This window comes from Antedon mediterranea, chromosome 1 (assembly GCF_964355755.1).
Source record: "Antedon mediterranea chromosome 1, ecAntMedi1.1, whole genome shotgun sequence".
Taxonomy (NCBI): domain Eukaryota; kingdom Metazoa; phylum Echinodermata; class Crinoidea; order Comatulida; family Antedonidae; genus Antedon; species Antedon mediterranea.
In genome coordinates, this window is record NC_092670.1 from 22,219,165 (window position 1) to 22,233,546 (window position 14,382).

The 14,382-nt window shown below is 34.1% G+C and overlaps 2 protein-coding genes across 2 annotated transcripts in view; both read right to left on the reverse strand.

Moving 5' to 3' along the window:
* Window positions 1–5,271, reverse strand: part of LOC140062912 (uncharacterized) — a 43,610-nt gene extending 38,339 nt beyond the window's left edge. Inside the window, exons 1-8 of the mRNA XM_072109309.1 lie at window positions 5,060–5,271; window positions 4,726–4,774; window positions 3,716–4,189; window positions 2,431–2,554; window positions 1,717–1,901; window positions 1,215–1,362; window positions 625–860; window positions 206–372 (exon numbers count right to left, since the gene is read on the reverse strand). Of these exons, the coding sequence (XP_071965410.1) occupies window positions 206–372; window positions 625–860; window positions 1,215–1,362; window positions 1,717–1,901; window positions 2,431–2,554; window positions 3,716–4,189; window positions 4,726–4,774; window positions 5,060–5,107 (1,431 nt within the window). The 5' untranslated portion in view covers window positions 5,108–5,271. The remainder of the gene's footprint in view (window positions 1–205; window positions 373–624; window positions 861–1,214; window positions 1,363–1,716; window positions 1,902–2,430; window positions 2,555–3,715; window positions 4,190–4,725; window positions 4,775–5,059) is intronic.
* Window positions 5,272–5,296: 25 nt separating this feature from the next.
* The window catches only part of LOC140062918 (uncharacterized), a 56,096-nt gene continuing 47,010 nt past the window's right edge, over window positions 5,297–14,382 (reverse strand). Inside the window, exons 42-50 of the mRNA XM_072109320.1 lie at window positions 14,019–14,245; window positions 13,604–13,781; window positions 13,105–13,270; window positions 12,618–12,743; window positions 12,132–12,422; window positions 10,124–10,452; window positions 9,261–9,516; window positions 7,880–8,149; window positions 5,297–7,348 (exon numbers count right to left, since the gene is read on the reverse strand). Of these exons, the coding sequence (XP_071965421.1) occupies window positions 7,197–7,348; window positions 7,880–8,149; window positions 9,261–9,516; window positions 10,124–10,452; window positions 12,132–12,422; window positions 12,618–12,743; window positions 13,105–13,270; window positions 13,604–13,781; window positions 14,019–14,245 (1,995 nt within the window). The 3' untranslated portion in view covers window positions 5,297–7,196. The remainder of the gene's footprint in view (window positions 7,349–7,879; window positions 8,150–9,260; window positions 9,517–10,123; window positions 10,453–12,131; window positions 12,423–12,617; window positions 12,744–13,104; window positions 13,271–13,603; window positions 13,782–14,018; window positions 14,246–14,382) is intronic.

Sequence of the window (14,382 nt, forward strand, 5' to 3'; positions counted from 1 at the left end):
ATTCTCTTAACGTTAAACACATGTTATTAATTTAACTGTTACATGGTTTAGGAACACTAAGTGGCCTTCCATCGCAGGTGTTTTCAGCCTTTTGTTTCCTCTGAACCCTGCTCAGGTGTCCCCATAAGCTCTTGGACGCCTGGGTTTAGCTAGTGATCGCTCATCGCCACTGGATTGGGGCTTGACAAAGCAAACGTTGACAAACCTCGAATTTGAATGTTCCAGGATTCAGAATGTGTGCATGTACTTCAATCAATATGCCGTCTTCCTTTATGGGGCTATTGAACTTTGCATACCGTCCGTCAGATACTTCTTCATCAAATCTCACATCATGAGTTATCTCCGTCGAACCATAATATGCTATACTGGTGTCTAAAATAAATTCAATGTGTAAAATATTATAGGAGATATGTATTTTGCTGTGCAAGTGCGTAACGAAATAAAAAGAGTAAGTGATTTTAAATCCTTTGGATCATTAATAGTGTGTGTACACTAGTGGCCAAATAAATCTTATTTTTTTGGTACAGGCATTAACAAAAAAAATCACTGTAGATAAATTAGACATACTGTGACTATTCTGAAAGTTAATACAAACGAGACCTACTACTAACAGGCCATGCTTACCTAAGACATACTCCGAAGGAGACTGGTCTGAAGTGCCAAAGTCAATATCAACTTGTACGTTGCTTCCACTTGCAAGAATTAGATCACATTCTGTTTCGCGTCCAGATGCTATATTATCAGGGCAAGTAAGTGAAGGGGTTAAGATTCCAAATGAGACATGGTAGGTCTTTGTTACTGACTCACGATCTCCATCAAGATCTGCCACGGAAAATTTCAGTATTGATGTACCTGCTCTCCTGTAAACAAAAACCACATATGATTGATTTCTAACAATTCAGGGAAAAACATAAAAATGGAGCTTTTGCTTTCTCCTGTCGGAAAAGATGTTCTATTTCTGTTAAATTCTCAATATAAAAGTCATATAGATAATCAAGCCAGAATACATACATTTAGTTAGTACAGTGGTTTTATACTATAAATGAACAGGGGAAACTGAGACACTTTCCCATAAAGAAAAACAAACATATGTTTTAACACTATGTCTACTATTCAAGAGACAGTTCTATTAAGAAGACTTTTGTTGGGTTTTAAAGGTGTCCTCTTAACAGAGGTTCTACTGTATTTATAAGGTGTTTGTAATGATCACTTACAGAGGCCTAAAACCATCATTTTCTGCATTTGTTAAATCCAGAGCCTGTTCTGGAAGTCCATCGTTGGTTTTGAGGTAATATTTGCAGGCGATTCCACTTCCTGTATGTGTTATTTCATAACTGTGTGGAACGTTACCCTCAACAGGTTCTAATGTTAAAAATGTATATAATAAATAAATGTACAAATGTAATGCCGTCAACTCTCTCACCGATATGAAGAGGTCCCAACTTTTCATTTCAACTGATAACAAGGGCTTCTTTTACAGATAGTAATACTTATGTATTAAATAGGTTTATGTTTCGATGAATGTACAGTACAAACAAATTCGTTTTGAATAAACAACCCCAAATATAAACGCCCCACTTTTCATAAACACCCTCCCCAAAAAACACCCGGACCCCCCCCCCCCCCTCCCTCCCTCCCTAAAAAAAAAAGAACTTTGAATACGCCCTGGTTCTGCATGCTGTAATGAAAAATCATTTAGGATTATTGAAAACAAACCTTGCTGAAAAACAGCATCCACACTAACAATTGGATCCGGGTTTACAAAAATATCACCATGGTAATCGCCACCACATTTATCTCCGTTGATGCCACACATCTCATCGCAGAATGCTTCTGCCACGGACGTCTGAGTAAGGGTGGCTCCACATAGACATGCTCCTCCATCTCGTACTGATGAGTACCTGAAATGGATAATCAAATAATTCTATGGCGAGAGGATACATTTTGTATTTTTTGTAGTCAACAATGTATGAAAAGTGACAGTGTGTAGGCCTATAGCATATTTGGACCAATTAGTAGCAGTCGTAGAACAACTACCTAGGCTAGTAGCTAAGCCTCTACACCAGGGACACGGCGGACGGATTGTAGCTGACAAACATAATTATAAAGTTATACTGGCATGGTTAATTCAACTAACCTCTCCTAGGGGCCAATGTCTGGAGTTCCTATATCCTAGACCTACTACTAGTACTACTACATATATAAATTCGGAAAAAGAATTCGGCTTATCATTACTTTTAAACATCTCAAAAAACCCGCTAGCCAGCCTCAGATATAGTGTCATTTTGTAACTTGGAATTGTGTTGTGCGCCCTCTACAGCATTTAGATACACTATCTTTGGAATTCAGGTTTTTTAGGGAGTTACCTCCATGTTTATATAGACATTTCTTGTAAATTTATAAAACCCCAAAACATTAATAATGACTCACTTGTAGTCCAAATTCTTGCAAATTTGATAGCACTCTCCAATTCGAAGTGTATCTCCATTATAAAGACCGTAATTCACAATCATTTCCCGATCAATGATTTTCTCAGGATAGCAACCCGTATGCGCTGTAAGTCAATACATATTGATCGTAAAAATATATAAAATTATTTTGACTATAATTTACCTTCCCTTCTCTTATATGATTCCTACACTTTAAGGTCGTGTCTCCGCGGCCAAAAATGAACTGATAATTATTTCATTTAAATAAGATAATTATCGGATAAATGCGATAATTTGACCAGAAGGACAAACCGTTGCGTTGTGATTGGGGGAATTGTTTTCGGTTTATGACTGACACACAAATACACACATTTTAAGTCGCGTGCAACGCGACTCTTCCATGGTAAACGCTAACTCAAATTTGCGCACGCACTGCAGCCATGTATATGGCCTTGTATCTGATTCAAAATGAACAGATCATTTTTGTAATGGCTGTGGAAACACGGCCTTAGTAGGCCTTATCCAACAAGCGCAACTTGTAACGCAAACGAGTTTAGTTGGTTGGCCACAATCGACTTAATATTGGTTGTGATGGTCAAATTACTCGCATTGCGTTCGTTCTCGTTCTCTTGTGGACCTGTTATAGATTATCTATGATATGCTTAGCCATAATATAAAAAGCGCTTAATAAATCCAAATTAAGTTTAGTTTTAATAAGTTAATGCTTCAGCATGGTAATTTTATACTTCCATACACCGACGCAGGGGGTGGGAACGGGGGAGGGGCATGTCCCCACATATTTTTTAGTGGGGAATTGTCCCCCTCACTTTTCAACAGCAAAATTAAATTGTTGAAATGAAATAGAACGTAAGATTTCTATGACACACATGACGTATTGTATGTAATTTCAGAAAATACAGTATCTAAGAAGAATAGATTTTTCGTGAATATAACCAGAGGCACATCAGGACCAGTGTCTAAAAGTGCGTAACCCAAAATAATTGTATTCTTCCGTGCGGAATTTTGATGTGCTCAGAAATCGATTGAAACGACCTAAAGTATTTCATTTTTATACGACCCCCCTCCCCCCCCCCCCATTAAAAACGGATCTGCGCCGTTGCCTCCATCCATGGTTTCGATTATCCTATAAAAGAGGAATCTTTTTTTGTTATCAGTGTTGCCTAGTCGTAGCCTACGTAATCATCTTTAGCATATTTACTGATTTACGTTCAATATCCGTATATCAAGACCTATCTACATCTTTAGGCACCGATGAAGATACTTACTTATTGGCCGAACATCCGCAATTAAGGCCATCAGTCCAACCCCGTCATTGGAGAGAAAAACTTCAGATGTGACCAGGTCATCTTCGGAAGAAACAGTTGCGTACGAATATTCTCTTCTGCCCGAGGTATCCATTCGGATAGCGTTGTTGGTTGAACGGTACCCTATGAAGTCGCCAGGCTCTACAAATATCTGCTCATCTCTTGGGATTTCATAAATCTGCATCGCCCCACTCTGCTCTCGGATTTCAAGCGTGTTTTCCCCAACAATCGAAAAGTTTCCGGTAAAGTTTCGGTATAGACCAACTTTGATCGTTCCGTAGTTTTTGTTCGGTTGTATCATCCATCTGGTAATGTAGCCGTAGATGTCGGTTGCAGCTTCTAAGTCGACAATAGTACGGAATTCTTCACCCAATGCAAGGGTTTCAGTTAACTGTGCTGGCCCATATGATGTAATAGACGAATCTTTTGAAGTGCCTGAAATTAAAATAACATAATATTGTAATACATCGTCTCCAGAGAGAGTTGATACATGTAATTAACAAGGCGCACTTATGGACTTACGTACGTTTTAAAAACGCGCGTGTTGATTAAAAAGAGCCGTACCCAACCAAAATCTTGAAGATGTAGGCCTATTGTCCCCGCAACAACATAACAATGATCAATCAAATCAGACTTTGAATAGGCCAGTTTGAATAAAGTTAATTACTTCCAAAGAAAGAGAGAGAATAAAACGAAAACGAGATTATGTTTTCACTTATAACAAGACAAAATAAACGGTTAAATTCAACCGAAAAGCATTGACTGGCAGCCAATTCGACTAACTTTCGCTTTAAATTACAGTTTTTTCGGTTAAATAATTTTTATTTAGATCTAATTTTTGGTTCAAGTGAATATTACTCTTGTGTGACATAATTATGCTACAACAACATTTTAAAATTTTTCATCTGAGGTCATGGATGAATCTCAGAGTCTAGAAATGATACAATCAAAATGATAATAGGCCTACTTACATTCAGATGGATATTCAGCAAATGTCTTGTACCTCGTCCATATAATGGTCTAAACAGTAAGTAAAAAGTAGGATTGGACATGTAAACCTTTTATTGAAAAAAACAGGCGACGAAATTTACCGGAACATTTAAGCCTGAGTAATAACAATGAGACTCTTTTGAATACAGGCCTTAGTAGGCCTAATAGTAAAAAAAAAAAATTGAAATACTTAAGGCTGAAAAAGGAAGAGATTTCTTTTTGCTTTTAAACATTGTAGCACAGTCAATTATACTTTATCTTTTATCGATGCAGTAGGCCTTGCCTAACTTCGTTAACAAATCAATATATACATACCTGTAGGAAAATGAGAATTGTAGCCGTTTTCCATATATTCCACGCCATTATAGCTTTCGAATATATACACCACTTAAACTGTCATTTCAACGACTGATAAGTCGCAACTGAACATACTAGAAATAGTAGAATTTCACAACTACGTATTTCAAAGAATCAATCGGAAGAATATGGACTATACCATTTATCTAAACAGGTTGATTAAATATTCTGTGGTTTATACGTATATCATTATATATAAAATTGAAACGTTAATAATTCACATTTGTAATAGATAATGTATATTGTATTTATTAATCTAAAGCTATACACCTTGCAACATTTACATATACCGTATTATACAGGCAATGTATATATATTATAACAATTAAAAATGTCATCTTCACGATCTACCCTAAACACTATTGGAACAGTCAAATTTTATGGACAATTTTCGATTTGTTTTCCCGTCATTAAATTCGATTATTTTTCAAGATATCGAACGAAATTTCACAAAGAAATATATATGTATGTAAATAATATATGTATATATCTTTAAAATATATATAAATGTACACAGAGTATCGAAATAAAAGTGGGACGAACCCAAAAGAAAAAAAGAAATATCGATGTATAAAACCATGGAGCTATAATTTATAGCTCCATGATAAAACCATCTTCGTTTGATGCAAATTACCATCTCACCGATTTAAACAATTGGAAATTCATTTAAAAAAATGATTCATGGATTATGATGTTTAGTAATAATAATATAAAACATATATATTGCGCCAATGATAATGATGATGATTAAAGGAGCATTTTTGTATCATGAAATTTGTGTTTCTAAGAAAGTGGGTGAAAGTTTTCCAAAGAGAGGAACCAACCAAAGGAGCGTCTACCGTAAGTCTTAGTGCGGAAACAGGGAACCGATAGCAATGACGTCAGAGGAGCAATGGGGGCGAGATGGAACGTATGGAGGAATAAGTTTAGGGAGTGGACGGGAAAAATTTAAAATCATTATCTTAATAAACACTTCAATGATTACAATGTAACCAGCTGTCTCTTTTATCTTAATATCTATGTATATTGTTATGAAAATGAAAAATAAATACATAGGGGCTCTACACTAACGATACACTTTTATTTAACATTACAATTCCAGTTTTAGTTGTTAGCGTCATTGCGTCACGGACTCAATTAACTTCTATACACTTTAAAGGATCTTTTGTTTTAGCATCGAATCATTGTTGATTTGTTTTTGTCTATTCAATAATATTGACATGTTTTGTCAATACTCCAGTTCAATGTTGTCATAGTTACCACAAACTAATATTAATACAGAATAATGAACTACTGTATTACAAATTATTTTATTACTGTATGTTTAAAGATGGGAGAAAAAACTAATATTAATACAGTGTTAAACAGTATGACGAAACGTTTTTACTTTTACAATTCTATTCATATCTTTACTATGAACAACTCATCAACATATAATATAATAGTTTCTCTTAAATCTGATTTGTAATTGCATGCTAGGCCTACTTTAACTCAAACTTGTTGCCGTAGTATCAGAATTATTACCGTAGGACTACATTAGTATTAGCAATACATAGGTACATTGTCATACAACAAGTAAACAAAATCTTCTACAGTACTCTATGAAAAGGAGGAATATCTACATTACTCAGCATATTGAATAATAATATGTATTTATCACATTTACATAACAGAAAATGACAAATTTGATTTTCAAACAACAAGATAACATTTTTTTATCTCGAAAACATAATGGTTTTACTTATTACGAGGTTATTTATCCTGAGTTTCATATAATATATATATTTTGAATAAGTTGATTCATTTTTTAATTTCACCCACAATATGAATTTACTGTATGTAATAATAATAATAATAATATTTATTCGGCAAAAGTTCATAAAAGTACATTTCACAATTCATCTTGCCAGGAGCAAGTAATAGGCATGAGCCCAAACAGAAAACTGCTCTTACTCCATCAAACTGTCAGATGATAAAATGAAATTACTTTATAATCAAATCCTTGGTTATTGATATACTATAATACACTATTTGGTACGTACATAACTAAAATACATTACAAGGAGTGAGAGTAGATGAAACAGATCACTCTAGCCTAGGCTGTAAATATGATACGCTCATCGCTCTGACCATAATCAGGACCTAAATGTTCCAAGCGTTCCTTGCGAATAAAAAGGTTCAAATTATCAACCATTGATGTTAGTTTTTCTTTCAACTCATCGCAATCAACTTGAACTGGATCGATTCCTAGAAAAAGATAAAAAACGTCATTTATATTGTATAAAGTGAAGAAAACTTTTTATTTCACAAAAGCAATGTATAGTACCAAGGTGAGAGAAAACACATTCAATCACAGAAAAGTGACTGTCGATATTTATCAACTCTCTGCTCACAAGATATGGAATGTATCACAAAAAGGATTAGAAAATATCACATTACAATTAGGTGTACTGTGGGACTGAAACATGTATTAATTAATACATAATATCATAATACCAAACACCAGTATTCTCCTGTCCCTAATGTGGTCGGTATATAGAGGAAGACACAAATACTCTTAATGTAAATCTACTGCTGTGGTTTTAAGCTCTGTCTACACTATCAAACTAGTTTGACAAAAAAGTGTGATGACCCCAAATATAGTAGTGATATTCTCAAATACAGTAGTGATATGACATCATCATGTCCATAAATGACACATCATTTTTGATGATTTTTGTCTGATTGCAATTCTTGGTTCTTTTTTTTTGGTATTGTATAAATCACACTAATACATACCATCAATATATGGAACGGTTTTAACTGGTTTTTTTAGTCGCTTTTCAGCAAAACCGGTCCATCGTTTGAAGCGGTGTATCATGAAATCTACGATTTCTAGATCATTTTGGATGTTTTCAGAGCTGGAGTGTTTGACTACACAAAATGCTTCAATTATCACTGTCAGAAACATGTTCATAAGGATGAAGATTGAAATCGTAGCAAAACTGAAGAAGTATATCGGTCCTAAAATGCGGCTAACACCAACCAATGAGCTGAAGTCAAATTTACCTGTTTTTTTAAAGAGAAAAACCAAAATCAATTATATAGGTATATATTTTTTTTTATTGTTTGTCGTTTTACATTTGCATTTTTATGTATCATATATTGTAGGGTTCCTCATTAGACAAGCATTTGCTTCCAATGATAAGCATCCCAGTTATTCTTAACTGAATAATGGAATTAATTAAATTAAGATTTTCTTGTATCAAGTTTCAAGTATCTATGGAACACATTACTACAGGATACGTTGGAGTCAACATTACAAGATAGAGGGTTGAAGAATTCTATCTCCGATGAAATCTATCAAAATCATAATGAAACAAATGAAGAAAGTGGAATTCAAGAAATTACAAATCTCGGGTGCATACATAAGACCAAAACATGTGCGACTTCAACATTTAATATTAACAGCTTTTCATCAATTACTTCATAACATTAGTACAAAGACAAACAAAAAAACAGAGATTCCTTAAAGAAATTAAATTTTGTTTGATGCATTTCACAATAAACCATAGTTTAAAATCAATGTATTGATTGGAATTTGGTTGTTATTTTCACTAGGAAGAATAATTTGGCATTGCCTTTATGTCTATAGATAAATATTGATTAATTGATATTTGTTAATCAACTGAAAATGTCATAATGAAACACAGTACAGTGTCTTTACAATTGTTAATTAGTATTATAATCAATCAATTAACTTTTTATAAGAAATTATGTCAGTGAAAAACAACAAAAGTAATAAATATAAAAGAAAGACCTCCACTAGACTTAATTTAAATTCCTTTAAAATCAATTATGGACCTGAACAAATGTAATAATATTCAGGTATTTCAAAATATTGTTAAATGACGACTTCCAATAAACTGTGTATCGGATTTTAACTACTAATGACTAATAATAATAATAATATTATTCAGAAAAGAGTATATACAAACAAAATGTCCATCATTAACACCAATAAAGTACACAAATGTACACAAAAAACAGTTTTCCACAACACTAAAAATTAAAATACATTATGGGGATAAACCAGGAACAGAAACCAACATACTATATGAATTGACCAAAGTCAAAATTGTAATTTTTAGAATTTGTGAAAAATAAATTAGTTTCTTACCAAGTAAAAACGAAAACAGGGATTCCATAGTAGTTACCACGGTTACATAATCATAGAGCGAGTTGCTGAATAGCAGAAAACCACAACAAGTATAGCCCATGAAGATGACGCCAAACATGATCAAAAACAGCAGTACCTCATACCAACAGGCTATTACGGTCTCACAAAACAAGCGCAGTCGGTAGTTGAAGCGTAGCAGTTTCATGAACTTTATGGTGAATATGAACAAGACAAAACCCATCATCCATTTAAAGTACTAAGAAGGAAAAACAATTACAGATGTTGTTTTTATGGAGAACACAAATATATGTTATATGGCCGAGCGGTTAAGGCAGGGGCGCCGTTTACCGTACCTAAAGAGCCAACAACAACATCGGCAAGGGTTCGAGGCCGACTCGCTCCTAGTTCTGGTGGTGGAACAAGTCTTCTCGGATAAGGACTATAAACCGTAGGTCCAGTGTACACAGTTATAACATGTGTGTACTTTAAAGAACCCAGTCCATTATTCGAAAAAGAGTAGGGGGTTACCCCGGTGAACTGGTTCACACAATAGCCCCTGTATCAGGGGGATTACCACCTATCTGATAGGACAGTGATTAATTCACTATTGGTAATCCTTGGCCACATTGCCTAAAGACATAAAATAAAATAAAAAAAAAAATTAAAAAAAATAAAACTCATTCATTTATAAAATGAAATTCATTCATATTACAAAAAATAAAATTACTACAAATACCTTTTTTTAATACCTAATTTCTATATAATTATGGTATTTGTATAAATGTGCAACATCTAAACATCAAAGTAGTAGTACACACTTATCCACAATTAATTTCTTTGGGTTAAAAAAAGGTGTTTCTTACCGTCTCCCAGTGAACTACATACTGGAAATTAAGAAGCTTTGTTGGCGATTCCTTGCGTTCAGAAACCAATTTCATGCTCTCAAAAAGACGATAGAAATACATAAAAACAGCTGTAACCGCAATTGATAGCGTTATAAGTTCGACAATATTTTCCTTGTCTTTAAAGTATTTTTTGCGTAACTGTAGAATTTTTTTCACTTCGGTGTACGTAAACCATAAAACAAACAAGAGGAAAATGCCTTCTAGGCCCAGTAGAGCATATTCAGAAAAGGTCAGGTTGTTTATGGTTTTCAGTTTGGTAACTTTGAAGTCGACATATCCCAGCATTCCTTGAAATAAAAAGAGAACAATCCCTGACCATGTATTCATCATCTTGTACAATAAAAAAATTCAATTCCTAGATTACAATCTCTTTTTGACAATTTATATGAGACTTATATATGAGATATACAGTAATTATATATACTAGAGGGTGAGCTCGCTTCGCTCGCTCCCCCTCTAGGAAGTGTAGACGATGGTTCTCTGAATGATAATGTTCTCCTTATACATTTTCTGTCGGTTACCATTATTGAAAATGCTTGACATTCGTAAAACTAAACTACTTTGTTTCACAGTGTTTTAGATGATTAATAACATTTTAAAGTATAGTTTTTATTGTTTGGTAGGGCCCTTTGGGGAGGCGGAGGTCATTTGAGGGAGGTGCTTACTCGAGGGATATATGTTAAATTTTTTAGTTCTAATAATATGGTAACATTTATAATCAAATGAAACCCTCTCATAGATATGAAAAGTGGTAAAAAAGAATAACAAATGCTTGGTAAATTGCAGATAACAGTGCGGTGAATTCTACTACAAATAGTATAATTGTGTTATTATAAATATGTGGATGGACGTTTATTAGATAGTTGGGTTGGGGGGGGGGGGGCTGGCGAGGTTATTATTCAAAGTTTTATTGGAGAGGCGTTTATTCAAATGAATACCATCCTAATAATTATTAATACATTATTTAATTTAATCATCTTTTGAAACTAACTGCCGTGACAGAGTGGGCCCAAGAAAGAAGACATTATGGCTTGCAACATGGGCAGACATCTCGGTCCTAACGGGACACAGGAAGATAGCCTAAAGTTATTCCTGCAAGCTTACTCAATAAAACTCAGCTATCGGGATTTCACTCGAAAAATGTCTTATCAAATCTCCCTATGTAATTTTATAATACTATTCCCCACAATATATTCTGATTCTTTATGGTGTATATTTAATTTGATCTTTATTAATTTGCAATATAATTCCTATTATTTAACTACTGTACCTTCACACACGTGTGGTATGTTTTAAAATAAACAAAAAACTGAAATGGCTATGATTAATGGCCAATTTTTTTTTCGTTTTCCAAAGGGACACTGTATTGATTGATGGAAAGTGCCTGTTTCCAGTCACCTTTAGGGTCAAATCTATTATTTTAACTGCTCCCTTGTGTTTAAAAGAGAGAAAATATTTGAAACCAGGTCGTTGCAAGGTGAACTTATCTTAAACCCGGAAATTACTTTGACCGGGAAGAATTGAAATTGAGAGGAAAATCTAATGTTGAAATCATAAATGTTGTTAAAAAACTCTTTATAATATCTTCCTAAGATATAAATATGGAACAATAGCGTCGGCGTGCACACTAATGTTATCAAATCTACGTTTCGCGGTACATCTCGGATAGATAAGGTAGGTATCCAAGGCGGAGATTTGTACCGAAGTTTTTGCATTGTGCTCGCCTATGTCAGAATTAACCATAATTTATATATAGATAGTTTAAACTATAATTTATCGTTTAATAGTTTATAGAGTAGAGAAAGGTGACCAAGTTAAAACGCCACCTGTGTGGATACTAGAAGATCACAAGGTAGACAAAAAAAAAGCTTGGAGCACAACATGATGGCTAGCTACAGACTTGTCACAAAAGGCAGTAAGAAGATCACAGTGAAGTTTACAATAAGAACTACTGTAGTTTATTTACCTCCCTGTGGTAGAAAATCAACCATAAGGTATGATACAACATAGAAGTCCATAACAGGATTATAGATGACAAAGTCAATAAAGATGGCTCTGGTATACTGATCTAGCCAATCCGTCTCTTTCAAGTAGGTTGTCATGGATAAGCTCTCTGCACTAGATGAACCAAGCTGGGCCAAGTATCCACCACCATTGTACAATGCCACATTTCCCCAAAACGGCAGCTTTTTAAGATCATACCAGGAATGGTATTTCCAACATCCTATCCAGGAATTCTCTTCATAATTTGGAAGGTCTAGAAGGAAATGTTATATTCATCTATCTATTAGGTAAAAATTAGATCCATGGTGTATCTAGGCCTCACAAAGGTGGTTGCTAATTGGAGGCAATATTTATGGTATTGTATTTGTACAGTAAATTATGTAGATAGAAATTATTTAGGGAAATTAATAGAGAACTATTTATAGACCTCTGAATTAGGAATGCTTACATGATACATTGGTTATTGGTGTCCACTTTTCAAGGAAGTTGTCAACTTCTTCATCTCCATAGCTGTACTCAACTCGACAATCCTGTTTAAACTGTGCTTGCATCACGTCAGGCACCTCACATTTATCTATTTATCATATAAATAAACTCTTATTATCCAAGTTGGGAATAAGCCGGTGGTAAGCAGGGGATAAGCTGGGGAATAATATAAGGATAATCTGAGAGATATTGATGGGATTAGCAGAGTAATAAGTTGGAAAGACAGGCTAAAGAAAGGCTTAGAGGTAAATCATTTAAAAGACTTATTTGCGCGTTTATAGAAAATTTTAGCTAAAAATGTGTCTAATTTGATTTTTTTTAAGGGTATATAATCCAATCTAGATGGCAGTATTGACAATTAAACTAACTTATCTCTAGATGGCAGTGTTCAATAAATCAACACTTCAGCAGTACTTCTACAAGCACTCTCTCAGTTCTCACAAACTAACCTTTCTGAATTCTGACTTGTCTAAAAACCGGCACACCAATAAGATATGATTGCTGATCTGCCACTAGCTTTAGAGGATCATCTATACTACTTGAAGAGTCGTCTGGAAAGAGACTTGGAATGAGAACATTATCCGTCCAATTCCAAAACTGTTCTCTCTTTAAAGCCTACAAGAAATTTCAGTAATTTATCTTAAATAAATTATTGTTTTAAATTATTAATTGAGAAGATCTCTAATAGTTTAGTGCATCTGGGATTGCCCTAGCAGTCAAGACAAGATGTGAGAGTGAACATGATTTTGTCCTGTAAACAGGATCAGCATGGAAGATTTGAGTATTTGTGTATTTTGAAAATATTCATTATAAATAGTGCCTCGACATAATCTTTTGTATGCAAATACATTACATATACAGCAGAAACCCTCCAAGATGACACCCCTAATAAGCGACACTTTGTCCCGAAGGCTGCATGCCCTTAATAAGGTTCTCTATTAAAAATACCTTATTAAATTTAAGCTTTCCATTGTAGGCTGCATTAATATAAGTATCAACTATGCTCTGTCGTAGATTGAAGGCTTTGTAGTCAGTGTTTCCATATGCGACAAACATCACCACATACAGAAATAATATGTATATGATGATTTCACGAACAATCTTATGCATGCGAATTTCTTTAAACCTAAACAATTGAAAAACAAAATATTTTAAAATAAAATCATAAGGTAAGGTGTATAATATAAAAGTTGATTCATATCACGTTCCTATAGAAATATTAAAAAGAGGAGAGTTGACATTTTATATCGGATGTGTATGAGAAAATGTCACATACTGCTGTCTTCTACAGTAAATGTTAGCAAAAATTGTAGTTCAAGAAAAGAATATAGAAAATCTAATACTATTACAAATTAAGGCTTACCTAGTCTCGCGTGCTTCCAAAATTTCATCATCATCCGGTGGCATCGACCCTGCAATTGTATCGGCACGTTCTCGTTCAAATTGTTCTAACATTGCAGCATTTTCCAACTCCTCTTGCGTCATTCGTTCGTGTAACAGTTCATCTCCATCTTCAGGTGTTGGCGAATCATCGTCTTCTTTGATTGGGTTTTTGATGACCAATGAAAAGAAAACGGCTATTAAGATAACCTAATAAAAATGCATATTAGATGTAAGTAGAACTTTCAAATAATCTTAAGCAACAGTTTTTTTCTGTGAATACTGTTCTGGCAAGCTCTCATATAAGAGCTTCAAAGTGCTGGAGAACAGGGCAGTGTAAATGGTTC